The following is a 21,507-nucleotide window of genomic DNA, read 5'->3' on the forward strand; positions in this document are numbered from 1 at the left end:
TGGGACATGATGGCATATATCACATTGGTAGATGTGCAGGTGAACAAGCCTCTGATAGTGTGGCTGATGTTATTAGGCCCTGTGATGGTGTTCCCTGAATAGATACGTGGGCACAGTTGGCAACGGGCTTTGTTTCAAGGATAGGTTCCTGGGTTAGTGGTTCTGTTGTGTGGTATGTGGTTGCTGGTGAGTATTTGCTTCAGGTTGGGGGGCTGGCTGTAGGCAAGGACTGGCCTGTCTCCCAAGATTTGTGAGAGTGTTGGGTCATCCTTCAGGATAGGTTGTAAATCCTTAATAATGCGTTGGAGGGGTTTTAGTTGGGGGCTGAAGGTGACGGCTAGTGGCGTTCTGTTATTTTCTTTGTTAGGCCTGTCCTGTAGTAGGAAACGGCCCACCTTGATCATCATACACATTGTAAGGAGAGTGATCACTTTACATAAGCTATTACCAGCAGGAGAGTGGGGTGGGGGAAGAGAAAACCTTTTGTAGTGATAAACACCCATTTTTTCATGATTTGTGTGTATAAAAACAAACATCTTCTGTATTTTCCACAGTATGCATCTGATGAAGAGCTGTAGCTCATGAAAGCTTATGCTCATATAAATTGGTTAGTCTCTAAGGTGCGACAAGTACTCCTTTTCTTTTTGCGAATACAGACTAACACGGCTGCTACTCTGAAACCTGTCAAGATATAGGATATCAGTACCTCATTTGTCCTGGCAAAGGTGTTTGGCTCAGTTGCCAACTCTTGCAATATTTGGCATTTTTCTTAAAGCTCCAGCTCCTGTAGTCGTGTGATCACACAAGAATCACAGCTTTCATTTTTAAAAAAAAAAGTAAGTTTCTAGCCTTCATGGTTTCAGAGGAAAGTTTGAAAAGGTGGCTCCTAAAGGCTCAAACATATGATGATGAATAAAAAGAACCCAAAATATATTCCTTTTTGAGGGGGTGGTTCATGTTTTTTGAACACTTGGGGTTTGCAATACTTTAAAAGTTACTGAGTTTACAAGAGTGTTATAACAAGGTAGGGTGGGGAAGACAGCACTAAATAACTGGCTCTTGGGCATTATGTGTTTTAATACCAGTTCATTACACCAAGGAAAAGCAGATGGCAAAATAGAAGGAAATGCTCTGGTCCAGTCCAGGAAAGGAACTTCCCCAGCATGTTAGTTCTTTCTTGATTACATTTCCTTTCCCAGCATCTCGTTAATGAGAAACGTGACTAATATCAGCTCTTTCCTGGGACACTTGTACTACCTGGAGGCAGATCCTGCAGCATTCTGCTCCACCCATCCTGTGTGACCGTGTTGGCTCACTTTCCTGGCTACCATCTGGTGACCCCAGGAAGCAGTGGGTTTGGTGGTGTTTAGCTTTCTTGGCAGGTTTGCTTTGGAGGGTGACCAAACAGCAAACACTGAAGCCTCAGAGTGGGATTGTCAGAAGTACCTAAGGGCTTGTCTATACCGGGAAAACATTCCAGTGTAATCATACTAGTATAGGTAAACTGGTACAAACCCTCAGTGGACATTCTTATTGTGGAATAAGAGTGGCTTTTTTCCAGCATAGGACTGGTCTATAGCAGGAGTTACTCTGGAATAGCTATTGTGCTTTAAATTCACACGCTATATTAATCCAAATTAATTCTCAAGATTAGATAAACCCTTAGTTTGAACCCTTTCCCTATGTGATACAAGCTAACCTGAAACAGCCCCTCATCCTGGAGGAAAAGCATCTATAGGGGGAGTTATATCAGTATAACTAAAGCAGTTTAAATTCACTCTTACTGATGGCAAAGAGTCCTATGGCACCCTATAGACTAATGCATCCAAGGAAGTGGGTATTCACCCACGAAAGCTTATACTCCAATACGTCTGTTAGTCTATAAGGTGCCACAGGACTCTTTGCCGCTTTTATAGGTCCAAACTAACACGGCTACCCCTCTGATACTTGACTCCTTACTGATAAAATTTACCACCCCATAGACAATCTTTCAGTGGCTTGGGAGCACAAATTCCACTGACTTTCAATGGAAGCTGTATCCTCAACTCCCTTAGGTGCTTCTGAAAAACCTCCCTTGATGAAAAGAAAAATAAAGCCCAAGTTTCTTCCAATTTGGAGAATGCAATGGAGGCCTGGACTGAGAGCCTGATCTGGAACCACAGCTTGTTATCAGCTGCTATAAGGTGGCAGGCACAAATTGTCAGTTGATGAACAACAGCTATCAAGTACCTGAGTTTTAGCTGTACCTGGGGAAGGAATCTTCTTTTAAGGAGAAGGGTGCACGGAAGAAAGGAGAGAAACTGGTTTACATGCTTATGAGAAAGAAGAACTGACAGCACTTTCTACTGATAGGCTCTGTGTGGGCAAGGTGTCATGCAAACACTCGCACCCCTCCACCCCAAGACAACCCAAGCACACAGCTATACCAATCCGTTTCAGTCCTGACCACCAGCAGCACCCCCTACAAAATCCCACCCCTCCACATAGCTCTGCCAATGCACTCTGGCCTGGACAGGTAGCTCCCTTGCCCAGCTATTCCAGTCCTGTCCCCAGCCTAAAAAGAGTTCCTAAACTGCAGACAGACAATTATATCAAATTGGACATTCCTTCTCTGTGGAGTCAGGACTTGACCCCTAATCCAGCTCCAGAATCTACAGCCCTCTTACCACTTGGGCACAAAGAGAAAGTCTGTGGCGGCTAATGGTAGCAGCATAGCAGGGGCCTTACTGCCTCTGTGAGCCAGCACTACTAGAGTGCAGCATCCCCCCTTCACATCCCTACAAAGCCAGTCCACTGTACCAGCACATCACCCTGTTTTAACCATGCACTACGACCCTAACCTCGAACATGGCCTGCTATTTCATCCCTAGGTCTCGAGAGGGTTCCTTCAATGCACCCCACACTCATAGAATATCAGGGTTGGAAGGGACCCCAGAAGGTCATCTAGTCCAACCCCCGTGCTCAAAGCAGGACCAATCCCCAACTAAACCATCCCAGCCAGGGCTTTGTCAAGGCTGACCTTAAAAACCTCTAAGGAAGGAGATTCCACCACCTCCCTAGGTAACGCATTCCAGTGCTTCACCACCCTCCTAGTGAAAAAGTTTTTCCTAATATCCAACCTAAACCTCCCCCACTGCAACTTGAGACCCTTACTCCTTGTTCTGTCACCTGCTACCACTGAGAACAGTCTAGATCCATCCTCTTTGGAACCCCCTTTCAGGTAGTTGAAAGCAGCTATCAAATCCCCTCTCATTCTTCTCTTCTGCAGACTAAACAATCCCAGTTCCCGCAGCCTCTCCTCATAAGTCATGTGTTCCAGCCCCCTCATCATTTTTGTTGCCCTCTGCTGGACTCTTTCCAATTTGTCCACATCCTTCTTGTAGTGTGGGGCCCAAAACTGGACACAGTACTCCAGATGAGGCCTCACCAATATCGAATAGAGGGGAATGATTATGTCCCTTGATCTGCTGGCAATGGCCCTACTTATACAGCCCAAAATGCCATTAGCTTTCTTGGCAATAAGGGCACACTGTTGACTCATATCCAGCTTCTCGTCCACTGTCACCCCTAGGTCCTTTTCTGCAGAACTGCTGCCTAGCCATTCAGTCCCTAGTCTGTAGCGGTGCATGGGATTCTTCCATCTTAAGTGCAGGAGTCTGCACTTGTCTTTGTTGAACCTCATCAGATTTCTTTTGGCCCAATCCTCTAATTTGCCTTGGGCCCTCTTTATCCTATCCCTACCCTCCAGCGTATCCTACCACTCCTCCCAGTTTAGTGTTGTCTGCAAACTTGCTGAGGGTGCAGTCCACGCCATCCTCCAGATCATTAACGAAGATATTGAACAAAACCGGCCCCAAGACTGACCCTTGGGGCACTCTGCTTGATACCGGCTGCCAACTAGACATGGAGCCATTAATCACTACCCACTAAGCCCGATGATCTAGCCAGCTTTCTATCCACCTTATAGTCCATTCATCCAGCCCATACTTTAACTTGCTGGCGAGAATATTGTGGGAGACCATATCAAAAGCTTTGCTAAAGTCAAGGAACAACATGTCCACTGCTTTCCCCTCATCCACAGAGCCAGTTATCTCATCATAGCAGGCAATTAGATTAGTCAGGCATGACTTGCCCTTGGTGAATCCATGCTGACTGTTCCTGATCACTTTCCTCTCCTCTAAGTGCTTCAGGATTGATTCCTTGAGGACCTGCTCCATGATTTTTCCAGAGACTGAGGTGAGGCTGACTGGCCTGTAGTTCCCTGGAGGGAGGGATAGCTCAGTGGTTTGAGCATTGGCCTGCTAAACCCAGGGTTGTGAGTTCAATCCTTGAGGGGCCCATTTAGGGATCAGGAGGCAAAAATTGGGGATTGGTTCTGCTTTGAGCAGGGGGTTGGACTAGATGACCTCCTGAGGTCCCTGCTAACCCTGATATTCTATGATTCTATGATCCCCCTTCTTCCCTTTTTTAAAGATGGGTACTACATTAGCCTTTTTCCAGTCATCCAGGACCTCCCCCGATCGCCATGAGTTTTCACAGATAATGGCCAATGGCTCTGCAATCACATCCGTCAACTCCTTTAGCACTCTCGGATGCAGCGCATCAGGCTCCATGGACTTGTGCTTGACCAGCTTTTCTAAATAGTCCCAAACCACTTCTTTCTCCACAGAGGGTTGGTCACCTCCTCCCCATGCTCCGCTGCTCAATGCAGTAGTCTGGGAGCTGACCTTGTTTGTGAAGATAGAGGCAAAAAAAGCATTGAGTACATTAGCTTCTCTGTCACTAGGTTGCCTCCCTCATTCAGTAAGGGGCCCACACTTTCCTTGACTTTCTTCTTGTTGCTAACATACCTGAAGAAACCCTTCTTGTTACTCTTAATATCACTTGCTAGCTGCAACTCCAAGTGTGATTTGGACTTCCTGATTTCACTCCTGCATCCCCAAGCAATATTTTTATACTCTTCCCTGGTCATTTGTCCAATCTTCCACTTCTTGTAAGCTTCTTTTTTGTGTTTAAGATCAGCAAGCATTTCACTGTTAAGCCAAGCTGGTTGCCTGCCATATTTACTATTCTTTCTACACATCGGGATGGTTTGTCCCTGTAACCTCAATAAGGATTCTTTAAAATACAGCCAGCTCTCCTGGACTCCTTTCCCCCTCATGTTATTCTCCCAGGGGATCCTGCCCATCAGTTCTCTGAGGTTGTCAAAGTCTGCTTTTCTGAAGTCCAGGGTTCGTATTCTGCTGCTCTGCTTTCTTCCCTGTGTCAGGATCCTGAACTTGACCATCTCATGGTCACTGCCTCTCAGGTTCCCATCCACTTTTGCTTCCCCTACTAATTCTTCCCGGTTTGTGAGCAGCAAGTCAAGAAGAGCTCTGCCTCTAGTTGGTGCCTCCAGCACTTGCACCAGGAAATTGCACTGACCAGCTATTCTAGGTCCTGATCTTTCCTGAGCAGAGATCACCAATCACAATTCATGGTGCCAGATTTTATGACAATCTGCCTTGTGGAAAAAGTCTTTAAGCCCAGAACAGAAAGACAATCAGCGTTTCCTACTTTTGGCAGAAGGCAGCATGGCAGAGAAAACAGAGGGGGAAAACAAAGGGAGTTTCCTCCCACTCTACTCAGAGCTGAACAAAATCAAAGCGGCAGCTGCGAGCTCCCTCACAATCACTGCTTGTCGCCACCAGTAGGCATGGTGCTGAGACAGCTGCTTCCCCTGAAGGGGGGCTCTTGCGTCAGTATGCCCCGAAGACAGCCACAGCCACTACTGGCTGTCACTGGCTAGGGAGATCAGGCACTTCCCATGATCTTTGCCAGAGATGTTGTGAAGGCCAAGACTATAACAGGGTTCAAAAAAGAACTAGATAAGTTCATGGAGGATAGGTCCATCAATGGCTATTAGCTAGGATAGGCAGGGATGGCGTCCCTAGTCTCTGTTTGCCAGAAGTTGGAATGGGCGACAGGGGATGGATCACTTGATGATTACCTGTTCTGTTCATTCCCTCTGGGACACCTGGCATTGGCCATTGTCAGAAGACAGGATACTGGGCTAGGTGGAACTTTGGTCTGACCCAGTAGGGCCGTTCTTATGCAACTTCACAGTGAAGCCACTCAGACAGTGCTAAGTGCTCAGAGTGTGAGCCAGGCTGATCAGCTTGCTTCACTGGAGTCACACCAGGGAGGAATGTGGTCTGGTGCACATTAGTTATTAGTGAAAAACCAGAACTTTCCGTCCAATATCGGGTGATCCCAGCAAATCAAAAGGTCCCCCCTTATGCCCCACACTCTTAACATGCTGGGAATGAATAGCCAACGCTATTCACGGGAGCTCCTGCATGATCCTAGGAAGAACTGGGCCTGCAACACATTCAAGTATATTAGAGTCTGACCGGGCCTTTTTGGTTTTGTAGCAGCGGTGAACAGCAGTGACCTCATCACCACAAGGAACAGGAAATTCTGAGGGGTTATGTCACACAGGGAAAATAAAGGGATCGAGGAGCAGGATTCTTCTTCCCTACAGTCAAAGCTTCCATTCTCCCCCCTTCTTCCATTCCTGCCTCGCCCCCACTCTCCTTTCCAAGTGAAGCCAAAAGCTGTACTAGGAGGGACAAGGTTCCTTGCTACCCCCCTCCTTCAGCAGCACTCAAAGAGATACCGCTGCCTCCCCTCTGTGCTCTTGGGGGGCAGGTGTGCTGCCCCATGCAAGGCAGTGCTACAGCAAGGAAGCTGCTGAAATCCCATTTCAGGTCTCACTGAAACCAAACTTCTCAGCTTAAACCCATCACTCCCAGCACACAATCACACACAGTGCTAGCTTTGCGCCTGTGCCTTTAAGAGCACAGTTTACAGAAGCATGTTTAAGCCAAAGATTTAGCAACTTCAAAAACAAAGGTACTGCAGCCAACTCTTTCATTGATCCCCAGTGCACCATCTGTCTGAGCTCCCATCTCTCTTGGGGATCCATGGAATGTGTCACGGCTATTGGGGATTAGAGTGTCTTCACATAACCTTACCCTTTTCTCATCCTTCCAAAAGCTTTTCTCATGTTTTGAAAGCAGAGTAGAAATTTGGAAGATTTTTTTGATGGGGGGAGGCAAGGGGACAAAGCAGTCTGACTAGCTTCCCACATCCTCTCTCTCTCTGACTTTCCTAAAGCATTCCATACCCATGTAGTAATGCCGCCTAAACAAAGAAAAACAGGAGGTCACCAAAAGCCAACAAAGTTCAGCCATCTCCAACTGGAGATGGTTACGTTATAGACTATTGCTTCACAGAGACTGCTAGTACACCCACGGCCTTATCAAAGGTCATATCAACAACACACCCACACTCTATACTTTGTGACTTCTAAATCTCCATGGAGACAAATATACAAAATGGAAACAATTACATCACCCCATAGGATGTGAGCAACGCTGTCTAAGGAAACCTTGGGAAAGTTGATACATGTGGCTGGCTGTTTCAGCCATCACCTGAATGTTGCTATTCACTCTCAGAAGTAACTAGAACATGTTTCTGCAGGTTATGTCTTATTTAAGACAAAGCAAAATTCACTGTTCCGTTGTTAAGTTTACACAATTTTTGGTTAAAGGAGCCTTAAACCTTAAATTAACCTTAAACCTGAATCTTCCACTTAGATTTTTTGGGGATGTTCTAATATTTCTGCCTCAAAGTAGGAAGAGAGGATCCTTTGAGAAATGGGCCAGATCACCTGGAAACTACTGCAGCTTAGAACACTCTTGAAGCTGCTCTCACAGCCCATTTTATCTGCTTATTATTATTTGAATACAGACATGCCTAAAAGCACAAACTGAGATCAGAGCCCCACTGTGCTGGCACTTCACATAGTAAGAGACAGACCCTGCCCCAAAGAGCTTGCACTCTAAATTGGCAAGACAGACAAAGGATGGGGGAAAGGAAGTGTTAGTCCCCATTGTATAGATTGGGAAACTGAGGCACAAAGCGACTACGTGACTTGCCCAAGGTCATCCATGGAGTCTGTGGCAGGGCCAGGAATTTAACCCAGATCTCCCCAGTTCTGACTCAGTACCTTAACCAGCAAGTCATCCTTCCTCTCCTATTGGGATCCCTATGAAACAGGGAAATGAAGCACAGAGGGCAGGTGGTTCTGGTGGTTTCATCCTTTCCACTGGAGGGGAAAAAGGGATTCCACTGGAAACAGATGTTGAATGTGACACCCTTGAGAAGCACAAGTGAAATAATTGAGCAAATACACCCGTTATTTCCATCCTCCAAAGTTAACAGTCACACCCAACACAGAACTACATCAGCTAGCTGACCCATCGCTACTGGAGGGTTACAGGCTTTTTTGGTAAAAGCTGGTTTTATCATCACTCTATGATGGGATACATATGCAACCACGGCTATAACTCTCTAGGACTAAACATCCCACAGTCTTAGCTATTCATTTGAATGATTGCTCTCTGTACATCCTAAGATGGACCTCTTGGAGACAATGAGAATCTTCTTCAAGGGGTTTTGGATCAGGCCCTAAATGAACCACATATAGTTGTGTATGTAATATGGGACCAAAACTGTTCATTCTGTGTAAGGCCCCCACACTCATATACACAAGAACTATGCTTCTGGCAGAGTAAAAAGCCACCCCAAAACACATGCTATCTATTCTGCAAGTGAACAAATGAAAGTTCTATAACTATTGCTAGGAATAATTTACTCATTTTTAATTATGAGTAAGTTATAATGATTAATGACACTTAGTTGCTTCTAAGATTCTGCATGTCCAACAAAAACCATCTACTCACCCAACAAAAGTAAAATATAATAACTTGTACAATGATGTTGGTAAAAAGTTAAGTCATCATTTCATTAGGCCTATGCTGGTAAAATTCTTGAAAGTTTTGCAAGGCTGGTATAGACAGCATGTTCTGCTCAGAGTATGATATGGATAAAAAAACCCACTTGCAACAGGCAACAATGCAACTATGAACTCTAATTTGCTATTCCACACACAGAGCCCCAAGTTAGCTAACTTGGCACGTTTGCCATATTTCCGGGAGAAATTAGCATTCTCAAGTTGACATTGCAGTCACAGTGTCTATGCTGCAAAGTATCACTTGCAGCAGTCAGTCACTGAAAGGGGTACAGACAAAACCGTATTAAAAGCCGGTGCTATTCGTGTCATTAGTCTCTTTTTCTTGGCAGACTGGCTCAAGACATTTAAAGAGGTGCTGGCAAAGTCAGTGGGCTCTTCTGATTATGGTTTGGATTGCAGAACTCTTCCCTCATTGTGCCAGTTTGTCCTGCTCACATACTAAAGGATAGAGGGTGATTTTATCCAGTGCCTCAATTTGTTAAGACTGCCGCAGCCGGCTTCACTTTTAACCAGGTTCTAAGAAGAGAGTGATGACAAACCTGATGTGAAGATTAAGCCTAGAGACATTGGAAGTAACCTTTTAATCCAGGGATGCCCATATTTTGCCAGGACGTATCCAATGGGGTCCCACAGCTGTCTGGCCTAGATCTGGTACTATTCAATATTTTCATTCGTGACTTGGATAATGGAGTGGAGAGTACGCTTATAAAACTTGCAGAAGACACCAAGCTGGGAGGGGTTGCAAGCATTTTGGAGGACAGGATTAGAATTCAAAGTGACCTTGATAAATTGGAGAACTAATTGGTCTGAAATCAACAAGATGAAATTCAATAGGGACACATGCAAAATACTTTACTTAGAGAGAAAAATCAGGTGTACACATACAAAATGGGGAATAACTGACTAGGCAGTAGTACCACTGAAAAGGATGTGGGGGTTAGAGTAGATCAAAAATGGAATCTGAGCCAAAAATATGATGCTGTTGCAAAAAAGACAAATATTCTGGGATGTGTTAACAGGAGTGTCTTATGTAAGAAATGGGAGGTAACTGTTCTGCTCTACTCAGCACTAGTGAGGCCTCAAGATCATGAAATCATAGAATCATAGAATATCAGAGTTGGAAAAGACCTCAGGAGGTCATCCAGTCCAACCCCCTGCTCAAAGCAGGGCCAATCCCCAACTAAATCATCCCAGCCAGGGCTTTGTCAAGCCTGACCTTAAAAATATCTAAGGAAGGAGATTCCACCACCTCCCTAGGTATGGAGTATCATTTCCAATTCTGAGTACCAAACTTCAGCAAAGATGTGGACAAATTGGAGGGAGTCCAGGGGAGAGCAACAAAAATTATAAAAACAACAAGGAGTCCGGTGGCACCTTAAAGACTAACAGATTTATTTGGGCATAAGCTTTTGTGGGTAAAAAACCCACTTCTTCAGATGCATGAAATGAAAATTACAGATGCAGGCATTATTATACTGACACATGAAGAGAAGGGAGTTGCCTCACAAGTGGAGAACCAGTGCTGACAGGGCCAATTCGATTAGGGTGTATGTAGTCCACGCCCAATAATTGATGAGGAGGTGTCAATTCCAGGAGAGAGAAGTTGCTTTTGTAGTGAGCCAGCCACTATAAAAATTATAAAAGGTTTAGAAAACCTGACCTGTGAGGAAAGGTTAAAAAAATGGTCATTTAATCTTGAGAAGAGAAGACTGAGGGGGGACCTGATAACAGTCTTCAAATGTGGTAAGGGCTGTCATAAAGAGGACAGGAATCAATTGTTCTCAAAGTCCACTGAAGGTAGGAAAACAAGAAAGCAGCAAGGGAGATTTAGGTTGGAAAGTAGAAAATGCTTTCTAACTTTACTATAAGGTTAGTTAAGCTCTGTAACAAGGGAGGTTGTGGAATCCCCATCATTGGAGGTTTTTAAGAACAGGTTAGACCCACCCTGTGGGTGGGTGGTCTGGGTTGGTCTGGTATACTTGGCCCTGCCTCAATGACCTCTCCTGATCCCCTCCAGCCCTCCATGTCTCGGAGAGCTGCATCAACAGGCAGTTGGGAGCTGAGGGCAGAAAAATCAAAGGGGCACACCCTTTGTTTGCTTTCACTTAGAGCTTTCTTTACAAGCAAATAGAAACTGCTTGCCTGAGTTCTTAAGCAATAAAAACCTGCGGTTGAACCTGGATCAAAACTCTTTCATCCTGCACATACAGGAACAAGACAGTCGAGGGCTGCACTTCAGGACTACACAGTCCCTACTCTGTCTATTAAGGGGTTTATATTGTGCTCATCACCAGAGTTCCTGAGAGCCCCTTGGTCTCCCCCTGCTTTAAACTGAAAAGAATCCACACCTCTCAGCATTTTTAAGTGATTTACAAAGCAGAGAGAGGCTGGTGGCAAAGCAACTATGCAGGTAAGTTCAACAGCCAGTATAAGCTCAGCAATAGTTCTCGCATAGCCTTGGATTTAGTTCTTGCTTCATTTAGGAGAGGAAGCATTAGCCAAGCACCTGGGTTATCCTTGCTTTTACAGAACTGCTGGGGGATCTTTAGTACTTCGAGAGTCATGTCTACCCACCTCTTCCAAAGGATGGAGTTTATACAATATTCTGTAGTGCTGCAATGTAGTATCAGAGCATGCTACAAGACTAGTCCAAGCCAAGGTGGCCAAGTCACAAGCTCCAGCTCTGAACTTCTCCAGTGTTTGGAGGTAGGAAAGCGTGAATCCAAGTGGTTTGGGCCCCAACTCTCCATAACACTCACAGGCTAGAGACCCACCAGAGAACCCACAGCCCAGAGGTGGGCAAACTACACCCCGCAGGCTATTTTAAGCCGGCCCACAAGCCGCACCATGCAGCTCAGCCGAGCTCAGCCATGGCGCTGGGCCTGGGCTGCTCTGCACAGTTCGGCCCAGCTCTGGCCGAGGCCGCACCACATGGTTCAGCCCCCCGCTTTGGCCAGGGAGCAGGGCCAAGGGCCACACACATGCAGCTCAGCCCCACTCCAGCCAGGGCACAGGGTCCGGGGCCTCACCACATGGCTCCGGGAAGCTGCAGCATGGCCACGGTCCAGCTTCTATGCACTCCAATGGGAGCTGCAGAGGTGGTGCATGCGGATGGGGCAGCATGCAGAGCTGCCTTGCCGTGCCTCTGTATAGGAGCCGGAGAAGGGACATGCCACTGCTTCCAGGAGCCGCTTGAGATAAGTGCGACTTGGAGCCTGCACCCCCTGAGCCTCTCCCCATGCCCCAACCGCTTGCCCCCATTCCCCTCCTACTCTCCAAATCCCTTGATCCCAGCCCAAAGCACCCTTCTTCACCCCAAACCTCTCATCCCCAGCCCTACCCCAGAGCCCGCACTCCCAGCCAGAACCTGCACCTCTTCCTGCACCCCTGCCCCAGCCCTGATCCCCCTCCCACCCTCCGAACCCCTCAGTCCCAGCCCAGAGCACACTCCTGCACCCCAAACTCCTCATCTCCAGCCCCACCCCAGAGCCTGCACCCCAAACCCCAATTCTGTGAGCATTCATGGCCCGCCATATAATTTCTGTTCCCCGATGTGGCCCTTGGGCCAAAAAGTTTGCCCACCCCTGCCACAACCATAATGTCCACCTCTGCCTTATCCCCTCCCAACCTAACATTTGTCCTACCAGCTTGTGTGGCTTGCAGCAGCTTTACTTGTCTCAGCCACTTGAGGAGTTGACTGGGGGGAGTGCTACAGCAAGTTCTGGACATCAGCTGCTAGCCTACCGTGAACACTGATCCCCACAGCTTGGCAGGGAACAGGGAAAAAGATGAGATCCAGGACAGCTCCTGGGCAAACAGCTCCTAGTTACTGCATCAAGATGGTCTTATTCTATATGAAGGCTCATTTTGTGGTACAAGTTTACCACATAAATGTAGCAGGACAAATCAGTATTTTCCTGGTTACATAATGAACTATTCTCACATATTCTAATTTTGCTAGAAAAAACCCTCAAATATGGGAAGTTCTAGGGCCAGATTCTGATCTGTTATACCGGTGCAAATCCAGAGCAACTCCTCTGATTTCACTGCAGTTACTCCACATTTACACAAGTGTAACAATCTGAATTTGGCTCACAAAATTCTTTGGGGACTGGACACAAGGGGACATGTGATACCGGGACCCTGCTAACAGAGCCAAATCACAGCCGCAGGCAGAGGCTGAAAATAACATTGGGAAATTTTGTTTTTAAAGCTGTCAACCCCCAAGGCTTATTTGTACCTCCTGGCATGAAACAAAACAAAGGCTGCTCCTCCCCGCCACAAATGGACAGTGATGCAAAATGGACACATTATCTTTGTATAGGATGGGTTATAACACTTAGGCCAAGTGTTATACACTCCAAGACATTTAGGCTTCTAGCTTCCATGGAGTTCCATGAAAGTTAGGAGCCAAAATACCTTTGAGGATTGGGCCTTCGTGTATTAAGTCTGGCCCCACTTAGTGCATTTTGCCACGCCAATAAAGGGGGAAGGTACTAATGGGAGTTGGATGTCTACATCCCATTGACTTCCAAAGGAACCTCACCGCCTTTCTCCCCTAAAATTGACTGAAATTGAACTGAAACAGGCCACAGTGTGCTTCAAAAGCTGTGCCCAGGAATGGGCTACGCATACCACAAAGGAATTGAAAGGGTGGCACTCCCCCATCTCCAAAGCTTTCCCATTAGTCAGTGTCCCTGCATTTTTAGCGTAAATGAGTCATTGTGAGAATGAATCATTTGTCCCCTACCCTGCCTAGGGGCCTCTCTTATCTAGGAAAGCCAACAAGCTTAGTAATGGTTAAGATTAAAGTGCTCAGACTGTTATTTATGGCCTATATTCTGTTATATACACATATACAGACACAGTCCCTGCCCCTAACAGCTCACCATTGGCAAGTCATTTAGAAAAGCTCTGGGTATGGAAATTATATGGCAGGCCATGAATGCTCACAAAATTGGGGCTTGGAGTGCGGGAGGGGGCTCCAGCTGGGGGTGCGGGCTCTGGAGTGGGGCTGGGAATAAGGAGTTGGGGGGTGCAGGAGGGTGCTCTTGGCTGGGACCAAGGGGTTTGAGGGCAGGAGGAGGTCAGGGGTGCAGGCTCTGGGTGGCGCTTACCTCAAGCAGCTCCAGAAAGCAGTGGCATGTCCCCAATACAGCTCCTACACGGAGGAGTGGCCAGGCAGCTCTGCACGGTGCTACCCATGCAGCTCCCATTGGCCGCGCTTCCCGGGCAATGGGAGCTGCAGGGGCGAAGCTTGGGGCGGGGGCAGCGTGCGGGGGACACACAGGAGCCGGGGGTGGGAGGGAGGAACATGCCACTGCTTCCAGGAGCTGCATGGAGCAGGCAAGCCCCCAAACCCACTCCCGGCTAGAGCACCAGAGCAGGGCAAGCCCCGGACCCCCACTCCCTTATGGGAGCTCAAGGGCCGGATTAAAACGTCCGGAGGGCCGGATGTGGCCCCAGGCTGTAGTGTTCCCGCCCTGACCTAGAACAATTCTGAGGCTATAGAATGATGACTGGGACCTAATGACATTCCAGGCTACGCCACGTTCCAAAGCTAGTCTGAGGCTGCTAGCTCCTTGAGGCAGGGCCTGTCTCTCACTAGGCCTGACAAGTGCCTAGCACATCCTGGGCAGTACGGCAAAAATGAGTACAAAGAAAAAACAAGGCTCTTTCTAAACACAGCTCATCATGCACCACATCAAGCCTTGTTAGAGCTCAGCTGGTCCACAACAGAGTTCAGAATAAGGACTAGCTCAGTCTCCCTCACAGAGATCATAGAATCATAGAACATTAGTGTTGGAAGAGACCTCAGGAGGTCGTCATCTAGTCCACCCCCTGCTCAAAGCAGGATCAATCCCAACTAAATCAGCCTAGCCAGGGCTTCTGTGAAGCTGGGCCTTAAAAACCTAGCACTATCACAGCTAGTCTGCTCGCTCTTTTAAGATTTGAGGCCATTGTTCCCACTGAAATCAGCTGGAGCTAGAGGTGCTTAGCACTGCTGAGAATCAGGCCATATGCCACTCTGGGACAGGGCACAGTGAGGAAACAACAAATAGCGCAAGCCCATTATTACTTACCTGGGGTTCAGAAGCCAGATTCATCTTGTATGGATTGGGCTTTCCTTCCTCTGTCACCAGAGGGGACCAGACTTTGGATTCTGTTCTGCAATACAGGAACGTTAATGATGGTTAATTTGATAGTTTCTTCCCTGGGTTCAGTTATGGGGATTCAGTTAAATGTTTTTTAAACCATTCAGAAACAGGACTCTCCGCAACACCAGGGAAGGGCAAGGGCTGGAAAATATTCCACACAAAATACTGGAAAAGTCAACCTGCATGGGTGGATTGTGGTGGGGAGGAAGGAGGAAGAAAACTGCAGTGTACTGAAAACTGTTAAAATTACAAGCTCTCCCCTTAAAATCCTAAGGGGTTTCCTTGTCCTGCTTGCAGGCTAGGGGGCTCTGAAGGAAGCATGCAGTCTGTGTTCTCAGTCAGTCTGCAGAGATTCAACACAGAATGAGGCATGCCTCTGTTTTAACCAGGGAACAGCTTTCTTTGTCTCGCTCTGTTTTTGGCTACAGTATGTTTTTCTGGAGTCTTAGAAGTAAAGTAGTGTTATATTGCAACCTTCCAGCTAGAGTACTTTATGTTTTCATTTCAATTCTCTCTGTATATGCCACATACATAACAAATTCAAGAACCATTTGCTAGTGAATCCTGCATTAAGTGACCAACTCCAAAGACTGACAAAAAAAGGTGGCATAATAGAGGTGGGCTGAGAACTTCCTTTAAAGCTGGAGGGGAGCCTATAAAAGACTAGATCTTATTGACTTGATACCAAAAATGTGTTTTTATATAAAAAAACCCAAATATTTAAAACCCTTTGAAATATGGCATTTTAGCATAAGAACATGAAGTGTTACATAGAACTGTACAAAGTGCAGAAACTCCTGCACACAAAGTCTCCTGATTTGATCACATGTTCTATGGTATTTGGCATTTAAAAAAAAGAAAAAGAAAAACCAGCTCCTGGATTCAAGTGATTACATGAAGCTCCCAGCTTTCATTAAAATAAAAGGTAAGTTTCTAGTCCTCATGGTTGAGGAGAAAAGCTTGAAAATGTGACACCACCACCCAAGGCAAATAAATACTCCAGATTGATTATGTTTTAAATTCATGGTTTTTGTGGGACTGACTCATGCTTTCTGAGTGCTTGTGGTTGCGAAGCAGTTCTGCCAATCAGCTAGGAGATGGTGCTACTGTGCCTGGGCACAATTCTTGACAGCTGGAGTCGGGGGGGAGAAGTTAAACACTATGAAATGGCTTGGGGACCTAGGTTAGGGTGATCCCTTATTAAGAGGGAGAGGGCTTACAACCACAGACTCATTGTATAGAAGAGAGGAAGGCACCAGATGGAAGAGTTCTGATCCAGCTCTGAATGCGCTTGCGTCAGACCCATCCCTAGCTTGGTCATTACTGACCTAATGAGCTGGGGATGTGATGAAGAAGCATTTCTGCCAACAGAAGTTACTAGAATTTGCAACAACAATGGCCAGAAGTCATTCCAGCAAATGTTCCAGCAACGCGTGATAAACAGTAAGCGTACATCTACCCTGCAACAACAGACCATTGGCATGGCTGAGTTTAGCCCCAAGAGCCTGGGCCAGCCAGTGGGGCTAAAAATTGCAGTGTAGACATTTTGTGGTCGGGCTGGGGGAAGCCCCACAAGGGGGTTGGGTCTCAGAGCCTGGGCTCCAGCCCAAGCCCTAATGTCTACACTGCTATTTTTATCCTTACAGCCTGTGCCCTGTGAGCCCAAGTCAGTTGACCCAGGCTCTGAGACTAGTGCCATGGGTTTTTTATTGCAGTGTAGACATACCCCAAGTGCCTGACGGTGTGACCTTTATTCATGGGAGCAGTTCCTTGGACTTCAGTGTGATAACCCACATGAGTAAGGGCTGTCTGAGCCATTAGGAATAGCTGGGAGGCAGTACTATTCATGTATTTTCTTCAGGCACATCTTGAATACACAGAGTATGTGTTATATCCCTATGCTGGCCTGCCCTAAATTCTAATCTTTTTGTATATAAAAAGAGTGTTACTGTTGAACAAACAGATGCCTCTTGAGGGCTTATAAAATGATTTGTCAGACTCCATCCGTGGATAGAGTGAGAACTGCAAGGACCAAGCGCGCCCAGGGAGAAAGCCTGGAGAGTGGACCCAGCTATATGTATTTCCACTCACTAACTGTGGATTGACTGGACTATTTGCAAGTTCCCGCAAAACAGCCTGCAGTGCAAATAAAGATTAGGAACACAGTAGCCCCTAAGTTTTAAAAGATCTTAAAACATAGATTAAAGACAAACTAATGATTATGGCTCAGGACATAGTCATCCACATTCCTGGGCCTGAGAAATCTTAAGCATGCCACTTTAATTCTCTGTGCCTCATCCTTCCCATCTGTAAAATGGCATATATTTCACTGCCCCATCGAGATGTTGTGAGGCTTATATTTGTTAATGTTATATGTGGAATTATTTTCTGAAAAATTTCCCCAATTTTTTAAAATTTAAAATTGTTGAAAACATTTTAAAAACATTTCTGTCAGTTCAAGAACTGGCTTAAAAAAGGGGGGAAATTGTGGCAATTTCACTGAGATTTTTGCAATTTTTACTCAAATTTGGAAATTCCACATGGCTGATAAACCCTTCTGAAGCGTTTTAAAAGATGTGTCCTGTTCTGACAGGAACCATTTTGCATTTGCAGTGGCAAACTCTACCTTTTAGATACCTAATTGCCCAACCGCACCCACAAATTAGATCCTTGAGTACTGAAATAGGAGGATTTACACATGCAATTAATATAGCGGTTGGGAACAAACCTCTTTAAAAATCAGGCCTTTAATCAGAAGTGCAAAACAGAAGAGGGTCACATTCACACAGGGCCACATTAATTGCAGAGGAAATACCATGGACTTACACAAGGGATGAATTTGGCCCATATCATTTAACAAGCCGGTTCCCATTGCCATTCAGTTTAAAAAAAAAAACCTACACGCTCACCGCTCTTTCTTCTCCCTTAGCGATGGAGAGCTCGCCTGGGTATAGCATTTGCCTCCTGTTAATATCTATTGTACACGGAACATTAAACATTAGAAATCCAATACACTGGAAATGCCTTGTGTGGAGAAGTAGAAAGTCAGTCGCACGTGACAGTTTAGTGCAGTCTGCAACCTGCAATCCAGGGATAGAGAACCTCTTTCTACAAGGTAGGGTAGTTTAAAAAAAAAAAGACATTGTTCCATTGCAAGGGTCCATCTGAAGTGCTAATACATCACCACCTGGCTTATCTGAGAGAGTTGGCTTTTAATGGGCGTTTTGGGCACCCAAAAAATACAGAATGAAGTTTGCTATACAGCCTGACCAAAATACAACCACCTCTGAGATGGAGGTTGGCAGTCAACCAGTGCACAGTACTGGGGATGGAGAAGTTTTGGCCAGAAGACAGAACCTACCCCAAAGAAAGAAATAAGATCTTTAATGATAATATAGACCAGATGGAACCTCTATTTTCATCTCACCTGAAAAACAAAAATTGCATGGAATTAAAATAACCTACCCAGAATGGATGAAAATATGAATATGAACCCTAGCTGCAAATCTGTAGGTATTTCAAATGATTCTTGGACCATTAAAGACATCCTTTGATACCAGTTATCACTGGTGCTAAATCCCAATAAGACTGGCCTAGTTCCAATACCTAGTTCTCCAAACTCTCAGTAATAACATGTTTTCCTGCATCAGATTCAGACTGCCAAAATACGGGAGCATTAAGATGCTTTACAAGGCAAAGTTCTCTTCAGCAGAGCTTGGCAAACATTTTTTGGCAAAGAGTAATTTCAACAAAAAGTTCATTTTTGAGGGCTCTGAAGCTTTGCAAATTCGGGTGGAATTTAACAAAATAGCTTTGGATTAATTTTTTTTTTTTTTTTAAGTTTTAGAAAAAAAGTCAAAACAGTTCATTTTGACCATTTCGGAACATTTTGTTTTCATTTTTTCATTTCAAAACAGTATTGCATTTTGAAATTTGGCCAAAGTAAAACAGACACAAACACGCGCACATGCACACGCACACACACACACACACACACACGGGTGAAAAACAAAATCACCAAACTGAAATGAAAGACTTGGGGGGAAACATTGTTTCAAGTCAACCCAAATGTTTCAAGCAACTCGAAACAATTTTTCTTTATTTTGAGGGGGGATTTTTTGAGCTAACTAAAAGTTTTTAAAAAATCTATTCTCTTTAATTTTTTTCCAGTTTGGTCCCTAGACCAAATAATCAATTGTTCACTCAGCCCTAATCTTCAAGGCAGGCCATATATCAACATGAGACAAAATTCTCCCCTCTGAGTCAGTGGATCCAACTGACATTGCACTGCACCTACAACACACAGGTTTCAGAGTAACAGCCATGTTAGTCTGTATTCGCAAAAAGAAAAGGAGTACTTGTGGCACCTTAGAGACTAACCAATTTATTTGAGCACGAGCTTTCGTGAGCTACAGCTCACTTCATCGGATGCATACCGTGGAAACTGCAGCAGACTTTATATACATACAGAGATCATAAAACAATACCTCCTCCCACCCCACTGTCCTGCTGGTAATAGCTTAAGCTATTACCAGCAGGACATTAAGCTATTACCAGCAGGACAGTGGGGTGGGAGGAGGTATTGTTTTATGATCTCTGTATGTATATAAAGTCTGCTGCAGTTTCCACGGTATGCATCCGATGAAGTGAGCTGTAACTCACGAAAGCTCGTGCTCAAATAAATTGGTTAGTCTCTAAGGTGCCACAAGTACTCCTTTTCTTTCTACAACACACAGGACTTCTTGCTCCATGCAAGAGATGAGACAGCAGAGAGCCTAGCTCAGGTTCACAGACCACAGAAGTAACTTTGGCATTAAAGATGTAAACTACTTTACGCAACTATCAGATTTGCCTTCACATTAAAGAGAAAACATTTTGGTTTCCAAGTCTGCAATCATCCCAATTTGTCACTGGATATAAATATTAACAGCAAGGTCACCCCCAGCTTTACTTTCTATCCAAGTTAAAAGTTATCCAAACAAAAAGGTTAAATAGTCAACATTTTTATCCCCTTGTGGCCAGTGAGGATAAAGTTTCCCTTTGTCTTTGCAACAGCTGCTACAAAATTCTTCACTCAATCACTCAGTGAGCAATTCACAGCACCAGATAAGGGGTGAAGAGGAGAGAATTTAGCACTAACAGGTTTTAAGGAGTGAATTCTTCTAACAGATTTAAGTGAAGTCCTCTCCAGCTACACACTAGACAGTATATAAATAAAGTCTATGAAGTTGGATGACTGGTTAGATTAGTAATAGGCAACAAGAGCCTCTCACTAATAAGTAAAAACAACTAGGAGTCCTTGTGGCACCTTAGAGACTAACAAATTTATTTGGGCATAAGCTTTTGTGGGCTAGAACCCACTTCATCAGATGCATGGAATGAAAAATTAAGTAGGCAGGTGTAAATATACAGCACATGAAAAGAAGGGAGAGGGGCAGATTTACTTTCTCACTTCAAACCCTGGGCTGAAAGCAACCAAATAAAATCTCAAAGAAATAACCAAAGTGCTAACACAAGAAAGTTCCTGGCACAGTACAAGACTTAATACAGCTGTCCTGTCCCTTTCTGGGGTGGAAGCTGAGTGTGTGAGAAGACAGAAGATACCCTCCCTCTCAAACATTTTTAGAAGGGAGGTTTAACAAGCTGTGAAAGGTGCTGGTTTGATGGCTAAGCACAGTCACCTTCAGGGCATGATGTAAGCCTGTTTAACCAGGCTTTCAATCAGCATCATGGCAAACTGTGAGCCCCAGGGTACAGATATGAGGCAGTAACTTTTGAGTCATTCATTGTATGGCTGACTCACTGTCGTACATAGATGGTATTTAAATACTGGACCCAATCTGCGGCCAGCTAGGACTCCAGGGGCATCATGAGGCTGGCAATATGGCTGGCTGGAATTTCGTGGAGGCAGTGGGGCAAGAACAGTCTTCTTTCTCTAAAAGCACTAGGCCTTTACCACGTGACTTAAAAGGTACCACTCCATTAGCTGTTAGCAATCTAGAGCCTATAACAGAGTTGAGCTGATTTTATCCAAAAATTCACACATTTGCCATTCATTACAATACCCACATATTAAATACATCTGACTGTTCAGACTTTCATGGTTTTTCCACTGGTCAGCTAGACAGATCACTATTTTCACATGAAGGAAAGAGGCCATGAAACAGACTTGAAATGGTTTTGACTGCAGCAATCATTAGTAAATTTCACACAGGAGTGCTGCCTAACACGGAGCAAGTCCCAGAAAGCAACAAAGAGCTCTTCCTGGGCTCCAGAGCTGTTTCTGAGGATTAGACAATTGGCATGCCCATATATAGACATGCACTAAGCATCAGTCTTTTCCCAGGGCCAAGAGAATTATTAGTAAGATGACAGGGCTGGAAAATTCCTGCTGGCAAGACAGCACAAGGCAAAGTTAAGTGAATCAACAGAATTCACAGGGATCTGTTCTTGGAACACACATTCTACTCTATTAGGACATCCCACAAC

The 21,507-nt window shown here is 45.3% G+C and overlaps 1 protein-coding gene across 1 annotated transcript in view; it reads right to left on the reverse strand.

The window, feature by feature from the left end:
• PDLIM1 (PDZ and LIM domain 1) overlaps window positions 1-21,507 on the reverse strand; it is a 101,004-nt gene that overhangs the window by 22,104 nt on the left and 57,393 nt on the right. Inside the window, exon 3 of the mRNA XM_084633566.1 lies at window positions 14,944-15,028. Within this exon, the coding sequence (XP_084489692.1) occupies window positions 14,944-15,028 (85 nt within the window). The remainder of the gene's footprint in view (window positions 1-14,943; window positions 15,029-21,507) is intronic.

This window comes from Lepidochelys olivacea, assembly GCF_965140295.1.
Source record: "Lepidochelys olivacea isolate rLepOli2 genome assembly, chromosome: 7".
NCBI lineage: Eukaryota > Metazoa > Chordata > Testudines > Cheloniidae > Lepidochelys > Lepidochelys olivacea.